Source organism: Pan troglodytes, chromosome 18 (genome assembly GCF_028858775.2).
Source record: "Pan troglodytes isolate AG18354 chromosome 18, NHGRI_mPanTro3-v2.0_pri, whole genome shotgun sequence".
Classification (NCBI taxonomy): domain Eukaryota; kingdom Metazoa; phylum Chordata; class Mammalia; order Primates; family Hominidae; genus Pan; species Pan troglodytes.
The window spans coordinates 80241838-80267003 of NC_072416.2; the positions used below are offsets into that span (position 1 = coordinate 80241838).

General features: G+C 42.3%; 1 protein-coding gene across 2 annotated transcripts in view; it reads left to right on the forward strand.

Moving 5' to 3' along the window:
• Positions 1 to 19227, forward strand: part of HSD17B2 (hydroxysteroid 17-beta dehydrogenase 2) — a 63182-nt gene extending 43955 nt beyond the window's left edge. For both annotated transcript variants that reach the window (XM_009431300.5, XM_024349973.3), the window contains 2 exons: positions 11571 to 11708; positions 18776 to 19227. In XM_009431300.5, coding sequence (XP_009429575.3) covers positions 11571 to 11708; positions 18776 to 19137 — 500 coding nt within the window. In that variant the 3' untranslated portion in view covers positions 19138 to 19227. The remainder of the gene's footprint in view (positions 1 to 11570; positions 11709 to 18775) is intronic.
• Positions 19228 to 25166: the final 5939 nt, after the last annotated feature.

Consider the following 25166-nt stretch of genomic DNA (forward strand, 5'->3'; position numbering starts at 1 on the left):
AGGGTTGGTTTCTCCTGAGCTCTCTCTCCTCGGCTTTCAGATGACCACCTTTTTGCTGTGTCCTCACATGGTCATCTCTCTGTCTGTTGCACCCCTGGTGTCTCTTCCTCTTCTTATAAGAATGGCAGTCATACTGAATTAGGGCACCACTCTTACAATCCCGTTTAACCATAATCATCTTTTTAAAGGTTCTATCTTCAAATGCAGTCACGTTCCAAGATACTGGAGGTTAGTACTGCCACATATAAACTTTTCTGGGTGGTGGGGGGAGCAATTCAGTCCATAACACTGTAATTGATAAGGGACAGGGGAATTCAGCAGAGAACACAGTGAGGGGCTCTCTAGCACTTACTGGAGAGTTTTGTGAAAAAATAGAAAAGATTTTGAGCTGGAAAAGAAAAAGCTAGAATGTAACACAAGGATGAGAAAAGTCAAAGTATGTGTAAAAGGCAATATATAACCAACAAATCCACAGAAATTAACATCCAATGTGATGCTGACTTGTTGATATATCTTTGGCAAAATTAATGTAATAGTAACTTTGGAAACATGCTTATCTGGGAGTTCATTGCTGTTATTTTCATTTTGAAGCAAGGTGCATGGAGGGAGAGAAGCAGTCAGTCACTAATAAGGGCTCCAGAAGAAGCACGTGGTTGCCCTGACCCACCAGATTGTCTTGAGTCTGGCACCTCTGTCACCTTCTGAGTGACAATAATTTTGGTGGCATAGATTTATCATGGAACTTTGCACCAGCCAGGAAAAACTGAGCTGGAATTGATGACTCTGTTCCAGTTATTCATTGCTGCAGAGTAAATAACCCTGAAGAAACTATCTCAGGCTGCTGTGAGTAGGCAGCTGGTCTGGGAGGCAGAATAATGGGTCCCCAGAAACATACACGTCCCATTGTCTGCAACCTGTGAGCCTGTTACCTCACGTGGCAGATGGTACTGTGCACATGGGATTGAGTGAAGGATCTTGAGATGAGGAGGTTATCCTGGATATTCTGGATGAATCTGATGCAATCACAAGGGTCCTTATAAGAAAGAGGCATGAGGGTCAGAGTCAGAGAGAAACTGGAAGATGGTACCTAGCTGGCTTTGAAGATAGAGGAAGGGGCCAGAAACCAAGGAATGCAGGTGGCTTCTAGAAGCTGGAAAAGTCAAGGGAACTTGTTCTCCCCTAGAGCCTCCAGAAGGAGCATGACCCTGCTGACTCCTTGATTTTATCATAAGATAATACATTTGTAATGTTTAAGCCACTAGGTTTGTAGTAATTTGTTACAGCAGCTGTGGGAAAATAATGCGTCTGGTTTGACTTTAAACGAGCTCCAATTAATAACAAATCACATGCACCTAATTACCGATTCCAAACATTTTTCTTTTTTCTCCTCAAATTTAAACTTCATTCCTCCCAATCTCATGTAATTCAGGTCTCCATGAACACTTTCTCCTCATTCTTTACACCATGTTGAAGGAACGCTTAGCACTTTATTGCATTCCAAAAAGGCAGAGCCAATCAAACAGATTTTACTAGAGATTCCATATATCACAAAGCACTATTTAATGCAAATTCCCTTCAGATTTTTGTGGTTGTTGTTGTTTTTGTTTTGTTTTGTTTTGTTTTTTTTCCTCCTTCCGAAGGTCTTCAGTTGCCAGCCACCTCACCTCTGGTTACTTCCCCCTCCCTGTCCTTCCTGGCTCCCAAATCTCCCTGGTTTCTTTCCTCATCTTTCCCTCTCCTTCCCTCCCCCATAACCAGCACGTTCATATCACATCCACCTACTCTTAGCTGCTCAATAAACTAAACACTTCCATTGGATCTGCCCTCCTTGGAAGGCAAGAGGTGTGCAGAATAGAAGAAAAAATTATTGCAAATTGTGTTTGCTGTTTATTTGTCTGCTCTATTCCCTCCCTCTCTGAAACTCTCAGAAACAAACTGAAGCTGTCCCGCATGAACTTCCCTAACTTCTCCTCTCTCCTTCTGTTGTCACTCATTCTCCTCTTCAACCTTTCCTCCTTCCTCCTCCCCACTAACTCCTTCTCTCTCCCTGGGCCTTTCATTCTACCCCAGGCTATGCTCTAAGGATGATTCCTCCCCAGACTCTCAATACTTTTCTCTTTCAGCTGGGCTGGCAGCCAGGAGGGTGGGGCTCTCCTCTTCACTGCCTGGTTGGGTGACACTCCTGGAAAACCCGAGGTCCTATAGCCTCTCTAAGCTCCACTTTTGTCCCTGTAAAGTGGAGGCAATAAGAGTGGACAAATAAGCAGAGGAAATATGACCACATAGGAGCGTTCTGAGGCTTAAATAAAATAATTCTCACAAAGTTCTTAGCATAGCTGTTTATGTGTAGTATGTCTTCCCTGAAGGTTATGAGTTATTACTATTTTTATTAATGGACACTGCCCCGCACTTCTTTATTTTTTAAATTAATTTTAGCTTTTATTTTAAGTTCTGGGGTACATGTGTGTTCCATTGCAGCACTATTCACAATAGCAAAGACTCGGAATCAACCCAATTGCCCATCGATGATAGATTAGATAAAGAAAATGTGGTACATATGCAGCATGGAATACTACAAAGGCACAAAAAGGAATGAGATCATATCCTTTGCAGGGACACGGATGGAGCTGGAAGCCATTATCCTCAGCGACCTAACGCAGGAACAGAAAACCAAATACCCCACATGTCCTCACTTGTAAGGGGGAGCTGAACAATAAGAGCTTCTTTACCCCTTTTTCCCTGAGCTCCTTCAAAAGTTAGGTGACTTGCAGCCTCTACTTCTTGGCAACCTCATTAACCCGTTAAAGTTTGGCTCCTTTGTTTTCCGTTAAAGACTGCTCAGTTCCCTGTGCCCACTGGCCACTTCTTATCCTCCTTGCTGTCTCTATCCGGCAGAATTTCCACACCTTCTCCTGACCTTCTTCTACCTGCTTGTCCAGCCTCAGTGAGAAGTTCCATGTGCCTCTCATTTGGGCAGAGGTAGCCAGAGTTCGAACGTACACAGTGCTTAAAAGGATGTTTGTCTGAAAGTTCAAACTCCCAAAATGTCCTCTTCAATAGGTTTCTTTGCAGCTTTTTGAATATGTGTATGAATATAACCACATTTTAAAAATCCGTTCATCAGTTGATGGACATTTAGGTTCTTTCCAACTTTTGACTATTATGAATAATGCTTCTCTGAATATTTTTTGTACAAGCTTTTGTGTGGACACTATAAATTTTATGTAAGCGTTAGCTATTATTTCTATCACTTTCTGTGTCCTTGGGAAAGTCACTTAAACCCTCTACACTTTAGTGTTTTCATTATTAAAAATGAGATTCCTGAGGATAATACTAGAATCTACCTCCTATGACAGTTGTGACCATTAAATACATTTAGAGCTGATGTTAAAACACTCAGAACAGTGCTTGGCATATAGTAGACACCTAATAAACATTAAGAGTTATTATGAAGGATCCATTACATTTCAGGCATTTGTTGAATGCTCTCAGGTATATGACCCCAATAACCTATGTAATGTTGCTATTCTCATTTTGCAGTTATAAAAACCAAGGTCAGAAGGGTTCAGTGACTGGCCTGTAAGCTAGAACTTGAACTTGAACTTTAGTTTCATGTTCTGACTCACCAAGCCACCTCCTTCCCTGGTGACTCAGTGTAAACATATGTTACCACCACATCAAACACTAAGTCAAAAGGTCTCAGATGCTCTTCCCAGTGGTACCTTATTGACCATTTTTTGCTTTCTACTAGCTCCACTGTTAGATGCTTTTTCCAGCCTAACTCCCATTCTTGTGTGGAAATAAAGTAAACATATCCCATGTCTTCTAAATACACTCCTACGGGTGGGAAGTTCCAGGAGTGGGATGGGGAGAAACATTACTTCTTTAAGTTCTTCTCTAAGCAATGCAATCTAGAGTCAACCATGTCCTTCCCTCCGGTGTCCTTCCCTCCTACATCTTCCATCCCTAAAGAAAGGAACATGAAAGGGAAAGAGTAAGAGACATCATGTAGGAATACAGGTAAGAATCTTCTAGGATGCCAGGCAAGCAGAATGAAGACAGACTGCCCCGGTTTTAATCCGGTCTCTACCAATGACAACTGCGTGACCTTGGGAACAGTTCTGAACCTCTGAGTTGCAGCCTCCTCATTTTAAGATAAGGATAATAGTAATTGCTTCTTCCGGGGTCCATGGAGAGATAAGATGAAATAACACATGTTTAAGCATCAGTTTTGTGCTTGGCATGCAGTGAATGGTCCAGTAGCATTAGCGACCCAAAAACCATCCCATCATGAGGATCTGGGGCAGCAGCTGACAGTCTGTATGCTTGCAGCTTCTTAATCTGCCAGCTGCTGGTATCACCGCCTCTGACTGTGACACCGAATTACCCTTCATCTTCTGCCCCGTCACTTACTAGCTCCTGAGGAGATGACCCCAACAGGTAACTCCTTCCAGATTTGACCATGTCTACTACAGGAGACTTTTCCCCATTGTAATAACATGTTGATTATCCCTCCCACATAAATAGCATAGCTCTTTAACCCAAATCCCAGCAAGGCAGTTGGATAAATATTTAACCAAGGATCAGAGGCATGGGAGGCAACTCTGATGGTACAAAGAGCAGTTGGAAAATCTTTCTCTTTGAGGCCTAAAATCACCAGTTTTCCTCTTCAGAAATGTTCGCATAAACACTTGTGTGCAATTGCATGCTATGCTCAAAAACAAGCCCTTCTAAAATGACCCAGGCCTCAGAGATTTTGTGTCATTGTGGCTTAAATCTTGCTCTTCGGTTACTAGCTGGGTGACCTGGGTCAGGTCACCTTACTTGTCATGTCTCTATCTTCAAATGAGGGTCATGTAGCACCTGAGTCCTGGGCAATATTTCTCAACCTTGGCACTACTGGCATTTTGGTGGGGAGAATTCTTTCTGTAAGGGCACTGTCCTGTGCATTACGGGGTGTTTAACAGCATATGTGTCCTTGACACACTAGATAATAGTAGCACCTACCCCTAATTGTGACACGTCTTCAGATATTTCCCATGATCTTTGGGGTGCAAAATCACCCCCAGTTGAAAACCTCTGATCTTGGCTGCAGATTTAAATGAACCATGGGTTTTGAGTGCTTAGCACAGTTACTGGTATATAGGAAGTATCCAAGTAAAAGGGATCTCTCAGTGGAGAGAGAGTAATCACAGTTGCCTGCCACATCAAACTGTTCTTTTTATTATTATTATTTTTTATTTTTTTACCTAGAATTAGAGGAAGTGGGAAACAATTCTAATTGTACAAAGGACAGTTGGAAAATTGTTCTGTTTGAGGCCCAAAACCGTTTTCGGGCCAGTTTTCCTCCAGAAATCGCAGAGTAAACACCTGTGTATAATTGCATGCTATGCTTGAATAAGAAGAGTTGAAGATAAACCCCTCTAAAACAAGTCTCCCTCTGTTGCCCAGGTTGGAGTGCAGTGGCACGATTGTAGCTCTCTATAACCTTGAACTCTTGGGCTCAAGCAATCCTCCCACTTCAGTCTCCTGAGTAGCTGGGAATACAGGCACATGCCATCACATCTGCTAATTTATTTTTGCCATGGGGTCTCACTTTGTTGCCTAGGACGGTCTTGAACTCCTGGCCTCAAACAATCCTCTTGTCTTGGCCTCCCAATGTATTGGGATCATAGGCATGAGCTACTGAGGCCGTCCCAAGCTATTTAAAATACTTCAGAATTACTTTATACCAAAGCAAGCAATCTTAGAGATTCTTACAAGTCTACAAATTAAAAGATCTAGAAGAGTTCACAGTTTCAGCCTTGAGTTCTGTCTCAGTCCAGACTGTGGCATCATTCCTGAACTTTTCCTTGCTGAGCCAGCTGCCTTAAAAGAATCATTTGGCAAGTCATTCAGCCAGTCTCTCAGCTGCTCAGCGGCAAGATGGGAAGCCTAGGCTGAGATTTTCTTCCCTGACACTCTGTAGGTAGATTGTGGGACAAGGGGGAAAGTGGGTAGAGCAAGACTGAGTGAACCTCCTCATGCTGGGTTGTGTGAGAGATTTACATGCCTATAGTCAATTGACTCTAACATCCACAGAATGCAGATATTAATTAATTTTCTAGATCAAGCACTCTGTAACCCAAGTTTGTGTAACTGGTAAGTGATAAAGTCAGGATATGAACCGGGGTCTGTTTTACTCCAAGTACTATGTGCTTTCTACTTTTCCAGGCTGTTAAGCAAGAACATGTCAGACAAGGAGGGGCATAAAAAAAAAAAAAACCCTAACTCTGGTCTGTTTAAATGGTAATCAGGAAGTGTTGGCAATTTAGGGCTGTCTCTTACTCCATTGCTTCTCAACACTGACATATGTGGGTATCACTTGGAGATCTTGCTAAAAGGCAGAATCTGACTGGGTTGGTCTGGGTGGAGCCTAAGATTCTGCATGTCTATAACTAGTTTCTGAGTGATGTTGGCGGTACTAATCCCTGGACCACATTTTCAAGCTTTAGCTGCATCAGAATCACCGGAGGGCTTCTAAATACACAATTGCTGGAAATCAAAACCTCAATAAGATAACATACCCCCTAAAATGGCTGTAATGAAAACCACCATAATATAATATACACCCTAAGATGGCTATAATAAAAAAAAACACACACAGAAAAAACACATGTTGGTGAGAATGTGGAGAAATTGGAACCCTCTTATACTACTGGTAGAAATATAAAATGGTTCAGCAGATGTGGAAAACATTTGGCAGTTCCTCAGTAAGTTAAACTTAGAATTACTGTGTGACCTAGCAATTCTACTCCTGGGTGTATATGTAAGAGATAGAAAAGAGGTGTTCAAACAAAAACTCACTCATACATAGATGGGCATAGCAACATTATTCACAATAGCCAAAGGTAGAAACAACTTAAGAATACATAAAGGGATCACTGGATAAATAAAATGTGGCATATCCATATAAAGGAATACTTTTCAGCTTTACAAAGAGTGAAGTACTGATACACGCTACAACATGAATGAACCTTGAAAACATGATGCTAAGTACACATATGGTGGGGAGAGAGAGGGTCTCCACAATTCTTTTGTAAGCTTCAGAATGGTAACTTCAAGTCCCTTATTTTTAGCCTGCTGTCAACAATATATCACAATGTAAAGGAAATAAAATGACCACCAGAATAATCAACAAAGTGAATGCTGAATTTATTCCCCTGCCAGGTAAGGGAACACAGCCCAGGGAACAAATTGACCGAATAGTTCACAGAGGCATTCGGGGGAATATGACTTAGAAGAGGGGATGATTTTTCGTGCCTATGCTAAGTAAGGATAGAAAGGGTGCAGTCTAGGTATAGGAAGAGTGGAAAGAGTCCATAGTTCTGTACATTATTGATTAAGGCAGGTCTTGTTGTTGACTACGTATGTCAGTCTGCTCAGACTGCCACAATAAAATATCACAAATCGTGTGGCCTAAACAACACAAATTTATTTTCTCCCAGTTATGCAGTTTAGACGTCCCAGATCAGCATGCCAGCATGGTTGGTTTTCTGGTGAGGGCTCTCTTCCTGGTTTACAGACAACTACCTTCTTGCTGTGTCCTCACATAGCCCTTCCTTGGTGCATGTTCAAGGAGAGAGTGTGAGGTGTCTGGTGTTTCTTCTTATAAGGACACTAATTCTGTTGGATCAAGGGCCTCATCTTTCTGATCTCATTTAACTTTTTTAGAGTCCTCATTTCCAAATACAGCTATCCTGAGGATTAGGGCTTTGAGAAAGGAATTTTTGGGAAACACAAACATTAAGTCCATAACAAGGTGTGTTCTCTTAAGTTACCTAATATTAGGTTATTCAAAGTGTCTGAGTAATGCAAGAGGAATAAGTTACATAGATCTGCTATACAACATTGTGCCAATAGTTAACAAAGCTGTATAGCACACTTAAAAAAATCTATTAAAAAAGTAGAATTCACATTAAGTGTTTTTACCTTGAGAAAATTAAAAGTTAAATTAAAAAATTAGAGGCTGTAACTGGACAGACAATGAAGGGGTACATAACGTCAAAAAGCCTTAAGACACAGCGGCTCTTAATCAGCAACTTTGGACACCTATATTTATCTCATCTTACGTCATCTTAAACATTAACGGCAAGATTGGATCGATGGGGTTGAACCATACAATACTGCCATTTCATAGGTAAGACATGGTCTAATATTGGCAGTTCTTGCAGGGTTCAATTTAATGCAAAAGACAAATGAGTCTTAAATGTTTGATTCAAAGCATGCTTTTTGTTTAGATTGTCAATGCGGTATATGATCTACTCTCAACAAACTTCATATGTCATGTCTTAGTCTGTTTTGTGTTGCTATAACAGAATACTGCAGACTGGGTAATTTATAATGAACAGATTTTGATTGGCTCTTGGCTCTAGAGGCTGGAAAGTCCAAGATCAAAGGGGTGGCATCTTGTGAGGGTCTTCTTGCTGTGTTGTTCCACAGCAGAAGGTGGAAGGGCAAGAGAGAGGGAGAAAGAGAAAGAGAGCGAAAGGGGGCCAAAATCCCCTTTTTATGACGACCCCACTCTCAAGATAATGGCATTAATCCATTCACCCCATCCTCAAGGCCTAATCACCTCTTGGTACACCCCACCTCCTAACACTGTTGCATTGGGGATTAAGTTTCAACATACGCTTTTGGAGGGACACATTCAAACCACAGCGCTTACCCATAAGGCAGTGCATTATCACAAAAGCTCATGTGCACAAATATGTGACAAAACTCTAATGTTCAAGGTTTAATATTCAAAAGATTACTTGAATAAGTATTAAGTGCAGATTCTGATTCAGTGGGTCCAGGGTGGCTCTTAGTAATCTACATAATAAACAACGGCTGCTGGAGATTCTGAAGCAGGTGCACTTATTACTCTAAGAAACCGTGAACATATGGAGCCTTTTGGGCTATTGAGATATTATTTTGAAAAGCCTGAGTAGCACTAATGGTAGAAAGCCCTTATATGGAGCTACTTTGTGCCAGGCACTATTCTAATATATTATTAATTTAACTTTCGCAACGATCCTATGATGCATGTACTATCATTATTAATTTACAGATAAAAAGGCAGAGACCAAATATAAAGTGACTATCCTGCTAACAGGTGGCTAATCAATGGTAGAGCTAGCATTTGAATGCAGTCAGTGTTGGCTCCTCTGCTAACCTGTTTGTCTTCTATCTGACCAACCTTCAACATCTATAAAGGTCATGGAGAAGTGAGAACTCTGGCTAACCCCACGAACTGGGATTGCCACACAGCCCACACTGTGATTTTGAACAAGTTGCTGTAACTTCTTTGGCCTCCCTTATTAGTAATAGAAAGGAGTTGGATTTCAAACACTAAGATTTCATGAAACTATAAATCACTTACATAAAAATCCGCTGGCCATCTGCGGCAAGATTAACCAGTTTAATGAGAGTCTGCTTGATGCCAGACATCGTGTTAAAATTATATCAGTTAAGCCTTGGGACCTTTTGTTTTAAGTGACAGGGCCAAACCCCAAGTTAGCTTAAACCAAAAATGGAAGAGGAACTTACTAGCTCTTCAATTGTCTGAGAGACAATAAATTACTAGCTCACCAATTGTCTGAGAGAAAGAATAAATAAGCTCACTGGTGTCTCTTCTTAAAAGGGCACTAATCCCTCTCATCATGAGGGCTCCACCCTCAGGACTTAATTACCTTCCAAAGGCCCCATCTCCAAATACCATCACACTAGGGGTTAGGGCTTCAAAATATGAATTTTGATGGGGGTGGGCACAATGTTCATAGCACCCCCACCCTTCAGGTAACCACTGATCTGTTTTACTAGAGATTAATTTGCATTTGTTGAACTTTACATGAAGGGAATTATACCAAAGAGTACATACCCTTTTGTGTTTGGCTCTCTCACTGCCCATAATTGTTTTGAGACATCCATATTGTTACATGTATCAAGTTCATTCCCTTTTATGGCTGAGTTGTGTTCCATCATATGGCTGGACCACAGTTTGCTTATCCATTCATCCAGTGGATGCTTCTTTGACTTGGGAAATCTTTGCCAAGCCTGGGAGCCCTGTTGTTATGGGTCTAGTCTTCGTATGAGACTTCATGAGGCACTGTGAGCCCTACTGTCTTTGCTCCTTCATAATATCAGTGTCTTCCTGCTGAAGACCACCAGGAATGCACCTCAATTCATACTCTGGGGCTGCTGTCACAAATCACCACAAACGGAGTGGCTTAAAACATCAGAAATTTTTTCTTTCGTAGTTCTGGAGGCCAGATGTCTAAACCAAGTGTTAGCAGGGCTGTGCTCCTTCTCGAGGCTCTGGGAAAGAATCTGTCCTTGCCTCTTTCAGCTATTGGTGGCCCTAGGTGTGCCTTGGCTTGGGCAACATAACCCAAATCTCTGCTTCCATCTTCATGTGGCCTTCTCCCTTGTGCCTTTTCTTTTTCTGTCTCTGATAAGGACACCCATCATTAATTAGATTTAGGGCCCATCCTAATCCAGGATGGCCTCTCCTAGAGATCCTTGCCTCAGTGACATCTTCAGAGACTCTTATTCCAAGTGGATCACTCCCTTTCTTGGCTTCCTTTGATCTTGCCTTCCATTACTTCCTTACAGCTGGTCCAGTGACAAACTCAGTTTAAGGCTCAATCTCACCAGCTTCTAAGCTAAATATGATTTAGGTGGGATACAGAGCATCTGCTCTAGCCCTAGAATAAGTCCTTTCTCACACCCTCTTAAAGAGATGCCCCACCATTTCCCAGGATGCATGTTATTCCTCGTTGCAACAAGTATTGAGCACAATCTGTTCGATTATAGGTGCTGTAGTGGGTTGAATAGTGGACCCTCCTCCCCGCAAAAAGATATGTTTACCAGGAACCTCAGAAGGTAGGTTGGTCAGGCTAGAAGATCAGGGCCTGGTCGGTAGGTGCTCTTCATCTTACCTAAACTACATTTTTTTTGTTGTTTTTTTGTTTTTTTTTTTTTTGAGATGGAGTTTCACTCTTTCGAAAGGCTGGAGTGCAGTGGCGTGATCCCAGCTCACTGCAACCTCTGCCCCCTGGGGTCCAAGCGATTCTTATGTCTCAGCCTCATGAGTAGCTGGGATTACAGGCATGCGCCACCAAGCCTGGCTAATTTTTGTGTTTTTAGTAGAGACGGAGCTTCACCATGTTGGCCAGGTTGATCTCAAACTCCTGACCTCAGGTGATCTGCCCACCTTGGCTTCCCACAGTGTTGGGATTACAGGCATGAGCCACCGTGGCCAGCCCTAAATTACATTTTGCTTAGGAGTTGGACAAGACTGAGCCTTCAACTTGGTTTGTCATCATACCAGCTGCAATAGGGGAGCCAAAGAAGGCAGAAGCAAATGAAGCTACACTGTGGGAATGAGCAAGAACATTGCTCACCTGGGCTCAGGGGGCCTTGCCTGCCTTTGTCTGCCCAAGTCACTGATACCAGTTCCTACATACAGTAGACACTGATTAAATATTTATTGGATGAACAAATGAACATTTCTAACTTTGCTTCTTTTTCTCCCATTATTCCCATAGGAGGGGCCCCAATGGAAAGGCTGGCATCTTATGGCTCATCAAAGGCGGCTGTGACCATGTTCTCATCAGTTATGAGACTGGAGCTTTCCAAGTGGGGAATTAAAGTTGCTTCCATCCAACCTGGAGGCTTCCTAACAAGTAGGTTTCTGAGCCCAAGAACCTGTGATGTTCATCCTGGAAGGAACCCCGAAGGTCCTCTTGGTCTGACAGAGCACACATTGAACCCCTCATTGTTGTCAAAGATGAGCACAGCCAGAGATCAGTTAAAGTGGTGAAAACAGGTTTGATTCAGTAACTGCTGACAGTAGGGGAAAGAGCTAAGCTCCATTCTGATTTGTGCAAAGGTGTTTTAAACATTTTAAAAGGAGAATGAGGGAGAGGGGAAAGCACGGCTCAGTAAGTCAGATTAGTGAAAAAGTACAAGGGTCCATCAGTGTCCATGCAGAGGGGCCAGCTGTGTCTGCCAGCTGGCAATTAAAGAAGTCCAGATTCTGTCTTCCCACAGAGACAGAGAAACAGAGGTCTGATCCTTCTAGATGATTCAGTTCCAAAGGAATGGCTCTCAGATCCTGGAGAGAAATGCTTCTGCATTGCAAGAGCTATATATTTACAATTTAAAGTTCTTTTTTAGTAAGTATTTCAGGAAAGGGAAGTCAGGGACCTCTCAGGGATGTCTTGGATAGAACAAATAGTAAAATTTTCTGGCAAGGTTGAGCCTTCTTAGGTAGGCATTTTAGGGAGGGGCTGGTGTTATCCAAGGGACAGGGCATTATGCTGCTAGAAACTGTGCTGGAGTTTTGTTAAGTCTCTTAGTGCAGGGGGTTGGGAAGGGGTTGTCATGCATCCAGAGTTCTCCAGCTCTCAGTGTCTACCCAGCAGGGCTTGGGTTGCATGGGCCTCTTCTAAGTGCCATGCTCTCCATGTATGGCTTCACCCCTGCTTCCTTTCACAAAGGAATTGCGTTGGCTCATAAGTCATCAGCAAGCAGAGGCCACACTGGGTTAGAACCCTGGTCCCCTGGTGCCTGCTCTGAGTGGGACCTTTCTAGGACACACGCTCCCTCCCTCGATGGTAGAGTTGTATTTGGTCTGTAGGAATGCAGCTCAAAAACGGTCCCTAACTGACTCTCACCAATTTTGATTATTTTCATTGCCCCACCCAAACCTGTTTAACAATGTATAATCCATTAGTTTCATACTAGGTTTCTTTATTTAGCTTGAGAGCTTATTTTCATCTAAAAGTTTGAGCAGATACTCAGAGTAACATTTATTAGTCTTTTGTTGCCGTTGGCCAAGAAGGTTTCCTTCCCCAGCTTCTTTATATTTCAGAAACAATATTTTTCTCCTTCCCTCTGAAGAATATGACCCACCTCCCCTCCACCCCAAGAGGAGACGGCCATTCTCTCCACTCCCCTCCCTGCATATCTGAACTCTGGGAAGAGGCAGCCTACCCCAAGGCTCAGTCTTCAGTTCTGGGCCATCAAACATTTAATCGATGATTCAAGTGAAGATGTAAAAAGTATGTCTAATAAAAGACCACAGACTGGGAGGTATTGCTAAATGCACGAAAGAACAAACCCTAAAGGTTTGAATGTTATCCCAAATGCAAAAGATAAAATCTATACAGAAATATTGAAATTTTGGCTTGAAACACTTGATAGCTGAGAACCTCCTAAGGTTGCGGAGGGGGTGCAAGACTCAGAGAAAGGGACAGAGACCCAGAGAAAGGGATATGGGTCACCACGATAACAGGCAGGACCAGGGAGATAGAAATGCAGAGAAGATGAAGTCTTGAGATGGGTTTCCAACTTGGGGACTCCCTGGGTTGGGAGAAGAATTGAGGAGAGGAGATGGAGAAGAGACATGGGTCAGAGGTGAAGCCAAATGTGCTGGTTGGACTGAGAGACTGGGATACAAAGAGAGGGAAGCTGCTTGAGAGCTGGTAGAAGAGGGAAATGGTGAATTTGATTTTGAATCTGGCAGGAGGATTGAGGGTTTGGTGACATAGCCCAAAGAGAATTCCAACACACAGATGTAAAATTCCATTTAGACGAGAGAGCAATCCTGCAGTTAGGTTATGATTTTGGAGATTCAGTATAATTGCTATGCATAATAGTTCTGGAGAGCTGTTCTCACCCACTTACCATACATTCTTTACTGATGTTGATCTTATTTTTTAAAATCGAGAAATATATAAACAGAAAAAAGCATTATACTCACATGGTTCAACAAATTATTATAAACACTCTTGTACTTAACACCCAGATCAAAAAATAAAACATTACCAACACCCAGAAGCCCCTATATGATCCTCTACCATCACAGCCCTCTCCAACCTCCCAATAGGTAATCACCTCTTACTTTTTGTAATGATCATTTATTTGCTTTTCTTTGTAGAGTCACAACCAGCCCAATTAATAGCATTTGACTTTAACTGCTTTTGCACTTTGAATGGAATCAATATGTATGTATCCTTTTGTGTCTGGCTTCTTTCACTCAATATTCTGATTAGACAATTTATCTGCACTGTGTGTAGCTGTAGTCCACTCATTTCATTGCTGTGCAGTATTCTGTGAATATGCCATGATTTTCTACTGTTGTTGGGATGTTTGAGTCCCTTCTAGTTTGAACAAGTATGAACAATGCAGCTATGAACTTTCTGGTACATGTACTTTGGTTTTTGTGTGCTTGAATTTTCCCATGACACATGCTACAGAGTGAAATTGTTACCAAAAAGGGCTCCTGATCCAGATTCCAAGAGAGGGTTTTTGGATCTTGTGTGAGAAAGAATTTGGGGTGAATCTGTAGAGTAAAGTGAAAGCAAGTTTATTAAGAAAGTAAAGGAATAAAAGAATGCCTACTTCTTAGGCAGAGCAGCAGCATGGACTGCTTGACTGAGTATACTTATAGTTACTTCTTGATTATATTCTAGACAAGGAGTGGATTATTCATGAGTTTTCTGGGAAAGTGGGAGGGATGGCCTGGAACTGTGGGTTCCTCCCCCTTTTAGACCATACAGAGCAACTTCTGGACATTGCCATGGCATTTATAAACTGTCCTGGTGCTGGTGGAAGTGTCTTTTAGCATGCTAATGCATTATAAGTAGCATATAATGAGCAGTGAGGATGACCAGAGGTCACTGTTGTTGCCATCTTGATTTTGGTGGGTTTTGGCTGGCTGCTTTACCACATCCTGTTTTATCAGCAGAGTTACTATGACTTGTATCTTGTGATACCAATCCTGCCAACCTCCTATCTATCCTGTGATTAAGAATGCTTAACCTCCAGGGAATGCAGCCCAGCAGGTCTCATTCTCATTTTACCCAGCCCCTATTCAAGATGGAGTTACTCTTGTTCAAATGCCTCTGAAAGAATGACTAGATCATAGAGTTTTCCTGTCTTCAGCTTTACTGAATCATACCAACCTGTTTTCTAAAATATTGCTCCAATTTATACCTCCACCCTTTCTATGTATACTCCAATCACCACAACTCTGAGGAGCAGGTTTCATTGACATTATTCTCCAGGTGATGGTGCTGAGCTGGGGTGGATAACATGCCCTTGGGTGGGGATCTGGTATCCCACGTACACCGTGATGGTGGAAAATTTGAGATCAGATCCTGAGATGCAGTGCCTGGGTTCTTCCTTTTATATCAGGCTGCCCCCCAGTTTAAAGCTATTTGATGAGCTCTCTGAAGGCAAGAAGCCCAAGAGCAGAAGGCTGAGAACTCATGTTTGGAGAATGACACTTCATACTTATATTTATTTGAAGGTAGGGGCAAGAAAATGAATCTTCAGGGACACAGACAAGGAGCTTCTGAAGACATTCTAAGAGACATTCCAGATTTTTCTGGTGCCCTGAAATAAAGATAGCTAAATCATACTGCATGCTAGATTAGCAGATTTTAAGTGCTTTATGTGCATTATCTCCCTTAATCCTCACCTGTGAAGTAGGCATCATAATAGCCCCATCTTGTAGTGAGAAAATGGAGGCTCAGAGAAGTTAAGGAAGTTCCAAAGCCATAGAGCTAATAGGAGGCAGAGATGGGATTTTGATACAGGTCATATCAATAACTTCATTGTGTGCAGCACCAAAGTGGCATGGGAGGGAGAGTTTGTCAAAAGTGGGAGATGATGACGGACTGATGGCAAAAGGCTGATGGCTTTGTCACTCACAGAGACAGCTTTGGGGACTCTGGATAGGATACCCACAAGAGTGGCCAGAAATTCCATGAGGTGTTTAAAGAAGAATGAGGTGGAAAGAAAAAGGAACCCTCAGCCTACGAAGACAGGGACAGGGGAGAGGTAGGAGGAGGAATAGTAGCTCACGAAAACATGTTTTTCAGGACCTAGAAACCTCCAGAGTAATTGTCATGATAATCATTTCTTTAAGCACGGTGTGTGCCTTCCTGAAAAGAAAGGAGCAATTGAAACTCCGTTTGCATTTCCATAAGTATAATTGGATTTCACTGGCCTACATTTCCAAGTGAGCATCCCTCCTTCTCCGCAGTCCTGATATCCAGGAGTCCCCCAGGCTAGCAAGGGCTCATCCCCACAGCTACCTGAACAACCAAGCACTTTGCAGGAGGCAGCGTGGGAGACCGCAAGCTTTTTGGAAAGTAATCTGGCAGTAGCTATTAAAATTCAAAATTAATGTGCCTTCGACCAGGCTGTACTTTGAGGACTCTTGCCTACAGAAATAAAGCCAAAGTAAAAACGAATAGGTGGTGAAAGTCGATTTACTGCAGCAGTGCCTGAAATGCTGAAACCTATAGGAACAACTGGAAGGTCATTGGATAGGGAAGTGATTGGCTAAAAGCTGTTCAATGGGAAATTCTGTTGCTCTGGTTTAATCCATAGACATTGACAAGAAGGGAGGTCTGATTTATTACTAAGCCAAAACAAATTCATGGAAAATATAAATACCATAGTATGATCCTTTTTGTTTTTGTTATTTCCTGGTAAAAAAAATTAAACCAAATTCTTCTATGTGTATGTATGTTTGTATGAACAAGGAAGGAATGTAGAAGGGCACACAAAACTGTTAGTTACCTTAGAGGAGATTAATTTTAAAAATACGCACGTCTCCTTATTATTCACTTTATATAATGAGGAGGCAGAGCTGCTACATTTTAAAGTAAATAAATTATTTAATTTTATATGATAAGCAGGTATTGTATTTATTTTAAAAATATATTTATACTTAATTGCATGTAGTTTGTGTATTAAAATTTAAATATATGTGTCAATTATATTAAAATTACACTTCACATATTTTTAAAAACATAAATGAAAATTATATCTATTAAGTAGATTAAATATTTAAAATCCTGTATTTATTTATTTATTTATTTATTGAGATGGAGTCTCACTCTCTCACCCAGGCTGGAGCGCAGTGGTGCGATCTCAGCTCACTGTAACCTCTGCCTCCCGGGTTCAAGCAATTCTCCCTGCTTCAGCCTCCCAAATAGCTGGGATTCCAGGCACCCACCACCATGCCCAGCTAATTTTTGTATTTTTTAGTAGAGACAGGGTTTCATCATGTTGGCTATGCTGGTCTTGAACTCCTGACCTCAGGTGATCCACCTACCTGGGCCTCCCAAAGTGCTGGGATTGCAGGCATGAGCCACCATGCCCAGCCTAAAATCCTACATTTAATTGGTAGGCATTACTTCTATATCTTAAAAAGTTATACGTGTGTATGCTTATATGAGTGTATATATACTATATTATATACAGTATATATTATATTGTAGACATTACATGATATATTATATATGTAATAGTCACCAAAAGATGAGTGTCTGTGGCAGCAGCATTTGTAAAGGCCCAGTTGAAAATAAGCACAGTGCCCATCACAGTATAGTGGATAAATAATTCATGGCATTTTTATGCAACGGAATACTATGCTGAAAGGAGAATCAACACACAGTGCATGGATGAATATCACAAATATACTGTTGAATAAAGAAGCTGATGCTAAACAATGAGTGCTATTCATATGATTCCATTTATATAAATGTTCAAAACCAGCCAGGATGAATCTGTCCTGTTAATCAGGAAAATGGTTACTGAGAAGTGGGCTGAAAGGAGAGATTTTAAGGCTGGTCCTGTTCTGTTTTGTTTTTTTTTCTTTTTTTCACTTTTTCTTTTCTTAAAATTGGAGTGTAGCTCTGTTGCCCAGGCTAGAGTGCAGTGGTGCAGTCATATAATAGCTCACTGCATCCTCCAACTCGTGGGCTCCAGGGGTCCTCCCACTTCAGTCTCCCGAATAGCTGGGACTATAGATAAGCACCACTGTGCCCAGCTAAATTTCTGTGTATATGTCTATGTCTATGTCTATGTCTATGTCTATGTCTATGTCTATGTCTATGTGTGTGTATGTGTGTGTGTGTGTATATATATATACACATATATGTGTGTGTGTATATATATGTGTATTATACACATATATAATGATAATGTGTATACATATATACACACACACACACACACACACACACACACACACACACACATATATATATATTTTAGAGATGGGATCTCGCTATGTTGCCCAGGCTGATCTTGAACTCCTAGGCTCAAGCGATTCCCCTTCCTGGGCCTCCCAAAGTGCTGAGATTACAGGTATGAGCCACGGTGCCCAGGCTTGTTTTGTTCTTGATCTGTTTGCTAGTTACATGGGCTATCAGTTTGGAAAAATCCAATTACGTGTGCACTTTTCTGTATGTAGGTTTAGAAATGATAATAAATGCCATTATGAAGCACACATTTTAAAAGGCATTTGCAGGCCAGGCGTGGTGGCTCACGCCTGAAATCTCAGCACTTTGGGAGGCCGAGGCAGGTGGATCACTTGAGGTCAGGAGTTCAAGACCAGCCTGGCCAACATGGCAAAACCCTGTGTCTACTAAAAATACAAAAATTAGCCGGGCATGTTGGTGATGCCTGTAATCCCAGCTACTCGGGAGGCTGAGGCAAGAGAATCACTTCAACTCTGGAGGCAGAGGTTGCAGTGAGCTGAGATCACACCACTGCACTTAAGCCTGAGAGACAGAGAAAGACTCTGTATCCCAAAAATAAGTAAATAAATAAATAAATAAATAAATGTCATTTGCAAAGGACCATCCTTCCCAACAGAGACAAGCGCCTGCTCCCTGACTTCCTTGGCCTTCCCAGGATCTGACTCTTCCCTTTCCTTTCACCCCAGATATCGCAGGCACCAGTGACAAGTGGGAAAAGCTGGAGAAGGACATTCTGGACCACCTCCCCGCTGAGGTACAGGAAGACTACGGCCAGGACTACATCTTAGCACAGCGGAATTTCCTCCTATTGATCAACTCGTTAGCCAGCAAGGACTTCTCTCCGGTGCTGCGGGACATCCAGCATGCTATCTCGGCGAAGAGCCCTTTTGCCTATTACACGCCAGGGAAAGGCGCTTACTTGTGGATCTGCCTTGCTCACTATTTGCCTATTGGCATATATGATTACTTTGCTAAAAGACATTTTGGCCAAGACAAGCCCATGCCCAGAGCTCTAAGAATGCCTAACTATAAGAAAAAGGCCACCTAGGCAACGGAAGCCCTCAAAGAAGCGGGAATGTCATAGTCTTGAAATGAAAGGGAAACTGGGTTTCTCATTAAAGTTGTTTCCCACTCTGTATTCTCTGTGAAATTCATTGATTGAATAGTACTTTGTAGTGAGAAGGCTGGAGAATAGCAACAGCCTCATGGAGAATGTTAATTGAGTTCCTACTATGCACCGGATACATTACAGGTATTCTTTCATCTAGTTCTCATCAGAGAATTGAGGTGGGTATCTTTGCCCCTACTTAATATAATCAGAGAGATTTCTTGTCACACTCTAGCAAAAGGCAGGGCCAGAATTCAAATCCTGAGTTGGACTCCACTGCCTGTCAAGAGAAGAGGAAGAGAAAGAGAGAGACAAGGAGAAAGAGAGAGGGAAGGAAAGGAGGAGGCAGAAATGGCAAGGGCAACAGTCCAATGGATCCTGCAAGTCTTCCTCACTGTGCATTGATATTCCGTGACTACTGCACCCAAGGTATTGGACTCACAGTAAATCATCAGGGCTTCGTTCTCTTCCTTCCTCTTTTTTTTCTCTACCAGGAGCACTGGAGACAATAGGATAAGGTGTCCTATCTCAAACAGAACCCTGGAGACCTCTTGGCAGATCTAGGGAATGTGGCTGACTGGTTTAGTGCCCATAGTAACCAGCACTGTTACTATGTTACCCCCATCTGAGCATACTGGGATGGAAAAGCCAGTATCTTTACCCGGAAGAGCTTAGTGGAAGGGAGCAATGTCAGATAATTATAGAGGTATGGCCAAGGTCAGTTGGGTATGGCAAAAGGGGAGGAGCTGGTGAGCAGAGCGTACATAAAGGGAAGCAGAATATCTTGCTCATTGCAAACCTCTCTGTTCCATTTCCTTTCTAGAACATGGAGGCTCTTTTTCTATTTTCCTTGGCGATTTCATGAAAGTATATACTATGACAGTGCTCTGCAATTTTCTCCCAGAGAAAATAATAAATAACCATATAGCAAGATAAACATTTATAAAATACTAACACGATATATTTTTAATGGCTAGTCAAACTGACAGCCCAGTGGCTCTCCACCATTGCTTCAGAGCAGAATGGAAAGAAAAAAAAAATCAGTCTAAGTGTTGATTTCCCTAGTAGGCACTTTCTGGGGATAAGTGTTGTTGAAGCCAACACTTCTATTTGCACGATTCCAGTGTTGTTGAGAGAACAAGCGATTTATTTAGCTTATAGTCCAAAGTTTGGAAGAGCACTGAGGATGGTGTGCTTCCCTAAAAGCCAACAGTCCTCAAAGAGTGATCCCTGGACCTGAAGCATTAGCATCACCTGAGACTCTATTAGAAATGCAGATTCTCAGGAGCCACCCCAATTCTGTATTACATACCTATGGCTGCTGTAACAAATTACCATGTATGTAGTAGTTTAAAGCAGCATAAAGGCATGACCTTTCAGTTCTGGAGGTCAGAATTCTGAAATGGGTCTTGCAATGCTAAAATCAAGTGGTCAGCAGACCTGTGTTCATTCTGGAGACTCCAGGGAAGACTCCATCTGTTGCCTTTTGCAGCATCCAAAGGCCTGCATTCCTTTGTTTATGGCAGCACCACTCCAATCTCCTCTTCCATTGTCACATCTTTTCTGATAGACTCTCCTGCCTCCCGCTCATAAGGCCCTCCTGATTATATTGGGCTTCCCCAGATAGTCCAGTGGAATCTCCCAATGTCAAGATCCTCAATTTAATCACAACTGCAAAGTCCTTTTTGCCACATAAGATAACGGATTCACAGGCTTTGAGGACTCGTGCACTATTATCATTGTTAAGGACTATATTAGTCCATTTGTTCACTGCTATAAAGAAATACCTGACACCGGGTAACTTATAAAGAAAAGAGGTTTCATTGCCTCACAGTTCCAAAGGCTGTACAGGAAGCATGGATAGGGAGGCCTCAGGAAACTTACAATTATGGCAGAAGGTGAAGGGGAAGCGGGCACATCTTCACATGGCCAGAGCAGGAGGAAGAGAGAGTGGGGGGGAGGTACTACACACTTTTAAACAACCACACCTCACAATAACTCACTCACTATCACTAAAACAGCACCAAAGGGGACATCTATCCCCATAATCAAATCACCTTCCACTAGCCCCCACCTCCAACATTGGAGATTACAATTTGACATAAAATTTGGGTGGGGACATAGGCCCCAATCATATCGAAGACCATTGTCCTACTGACCACAGCTACTGAATCAGAAACAGGATTGGAGCCAGCAACCTGTGTTGTAAGGAGATCTCCAGGTGATGCACACCCACATTTGAGAACCACTCCTCCAAGCCATGGAGTGAGCAGGCTGTTGGGTATGTGCTCAGGCTACAGAAGAAGCAGGGAAGACTCTTGTGAGAGACATCAAGAGAGCTGACATGAGAGCGTGGCATCTATTCTCTTCTGCAGCTTCCCAAGAGTTGAAAACTCTGTAAGCCATCAGGAGAAGATGCTGAATAGACACCCCCATGGGTCTGAGAACCCCAGATCAGAGAAGCTCATATTGGGTTCCCTGAAGAAGGGCTTCCACATGATTTTGGGGTTACCTGGGAGCAAAATAAACCACATGGTGGTCTATTTAACAAGAGAAAGATTGACAGCCTCTCATGCCACCCCCATTGTCAGAGTCCATTTGGGCTGCTGTAACAAAACACCATAGACAGGATAGCTTCTAAACAGCAGAGATTTATTTCTCACCGTTCTCCGGGAGTCCAAGATCAAGACGCTGGCAGATCTGGTAAGGGCCTGCTTCCTGATTCATAGACTTTCATCTTCTCCTTGTGTCCTCAGATGGTGGAACAGGTGAAGGATATCTCTGGGATCTCTTTGATAAGGGCACTAATCTCTTTCATGAAGGCAGAACCTCCCAAAGGGCCCATCTCTTAAGGGGATTAGGTTTTAACATATTAATTTTTTTGGGACACAAACATTCAGACCTTAGCCCCCATCATGACTCCTTTGGCTTTGGGTGAGAGTGAGGAGATCTGGGAAAAGTCAACTGGAGCTCCTTAGGAGAGTAGGGAACAGAGCTTGGAAGAATCAGGGTGCCAGCATGTGGGTCGGGGAACACGATAGCAGAGGCTGCTGGGTTGGCAGCCTTGAACCTGGGCCAAAGTGAGGATGAGAAATCTCAACTGGAAGATAAGACAAATGCTGTTTCCCCAAATGCCAGGAGAATACACCAGCCCCGACAAATCTAGACCCTGAGGAAAAGAGCAAGGGGAAGAGAAGGCGGAGGGAAGAGAATCTTGAATTTAGCTTCAAATGTATCTGTTTTAAAGCAGAAGAGACAAGGATGCCTGAATGCATTAATAAAGGTTCAAGTATACTTCACTTTAGAGCAATACATACAATTTATCAGAAAACAAAAGAGACAAGTGTTACATACAAAATACCTTCATGCCTTGACCATGTCTACACAGTAATTGATATCCCTGATTTACTGTAAGAAACCAGTAAGAGCCAAGGGCAGAGCGAAGCCCTCCGTGCATCAACAATGCATTGTATTCCTGGGGGAAAGCATGATGAAACGGTGGTTCAAAAACAGGACTCCTGACTAAAAGAATTTCCCCTTCCCCAGTCCTGCCGTTCTGCTCAAGGGTAGGATGCAAGGTGCCTTTAATATCTGGCTATACAGCATCACGGGCAAAAACCATCTACCCTCTTTTTCTCTTCCCTTTCTCTGTTTTCCCAGTGCTGCCAGCAGGAAAATGGACCATCCTCACAGCAGACCCAGGATAAGTTAGGAAAAGCATCCAGTGAAAATCTGATTTCTTTTATTACACAGGGAGCTGATAAAAGGCCTACAAATAAATTCTATTATAGTATTGGAATAGAACATTAAATTTCATCAGTTTCATTATACTAGTGATAAAGACCACGTTCTGGAATGACATTCTGGATGTCTGGATGGTATAATTCGGAGAAAGAGAAATTCCATGCAAACAGCTCTGATGGGGTGGTTGTAACTCCTGCCCAGTAAAAGTCTCTAGTCCAGCCTACACATAATGCTCCAAGCAGGGGTTTAGAACTCCTGAACACACCTGCTCTGGAGGGCCTCAAAATAAAGTGTTTCTCTACTGATTTGTCTTGTAGGCCAATATCTCCTTCTGAGATCTCCAAGATCATTGGTGGACATGGCAGAACTGGATGGGTGTTTCTGAATCCCAGTACAATAGCCAGCTCAGAATTCCACATCAAGAAATAGAAGCAAAAGGAAGAGAGAAATTGGGGACAGATGTGAAGGCTCAAGATAGGGAGACCTCAATATGTTTGTAGGGTAAAGTTGCTTACTCTTTTGCCTGTACTGCCTTCCTTCCTTTTGGGATTTTGGTGAGACTGTCATTCAAGGGACCCCCACCCCAGCGACCACAGGCTGTAACCCAGGCTGACCAACCAACCTATATCCTTGGCTCCAGTGATTAGTTCATGGTGGGCATGTGATACAGGAAGGGCCAATCAAAGATTTTTGGTCGGAAGATTATTAATGGGAACTGGGAGAAATGAGCAGCTGCTGTACTGTACTTTCCATGGTAACAAGTGAAGCTTCTAGAGCCCACCAAGGAGAGAGAATCTGTTAGAGAATTAAGCCAGGAGAAAGGAAAATGGAGCAGAACAATGAAGAAAAACCCAGATCTAATGACATAGTTTGAGCCCCTTGATGTAGCCATACCTGCAGACCTACCGTTTGGATTGATTTCCAAATTGTGTGAATGAATACATTTTCTTTGAACTATTTCTAGCTGAACTTCTACTTTTTGCAACAAAGTTAATTTCTGACAAATATACAGTCTTGAAATAGATTTAGTAAAGAATGAGGAATAAAATAATGCTTAACAGAGAAAATGGGCAATGTTTCAATGTCCTAGGGGAAAACAAAAGTGATGAGACTAAACATGAAAAGAGAAAGTGGTTAGGGTAAGTGATATTACCGTTTAGTGACCCTCTCCCATAGAAAAGCAACTTTTCTGTTAAAATTTATTGTGGGATCTCATCCCCAAAGTCTATGAACACAGTCCCTCTGGAACAAGATGAATTAAAATCCTTACCAAGCCTCAAGGTGGAAATCAAAGATTTTAGCTGACCACTGACAATCCTAGATTATTGGACTCATGCTCGGCTAGGATAACAGCATAATGTACATTGTGTCTAGCACAGTAAGGCAGTAAAACTTATCTACCATATCGCAAAATATAGAGGTGACTAAAGTGAGACTCCCAAACTACCATGGGAATCAGGAAGATCAAGGAAACTCCAGGCATTTGTTGCAAATTATTTGTTCCTCTCAGGTAATTCCATCTGTGTGAAGATGTTCTCGCCACCAGGTAACTGCCCAGAGAATTTTATTATAGAGAGATTTTTGTTTAGCTCCATTTTCTGTTCTTTCTCCGATTTTGATTACAGGTAATGATTCATTGCTGGACACAACATCATCCCTCTCTTTAGCATTGCCCTGTGCTCTGTCTCCTGACTGTCAGAGGTGAACTAATTCCACATAGAGAAGGTTCTAAATAGAAACATGCCGTTCTTGGCCTGGGTAGGGTTTTTTGGTAAGGCTTAAATGTTCAGGCAAGACATTTTCACTGACGAACAAAAAGCACACACTTCCATGTTGAATATCTAAGATGAGTTGCAAAACAGGCCTGAAAATTATGTGAGAGCTAGGCCAGTACACGCCATTGCCATTATGATGCTGGCTATTTTGGAGGGGGTGTGGCTGTGCAGTATCCACTTACTTTCCTACTTGGGGGTCATTGCCCAGATGTGAGATCTTGATGGGAAGCAGCTATTTTCTTCTAACCATAGAAGACATAAGGTCTACATCCTGCCTCTGCCAGCATTTTAGCTCCAGGACTTGGACATATGAAGAAACATATGACCCTCTTAGGGAACGGAATGTCAACATGAAGGGTGAGGCTGACAATCTCCCACAAATGGAAGGTGTGTCTCCCATTTTTTGGTCCTTTATAAACATTCGGCTCCCCCCAATCCAACATTTTAAGC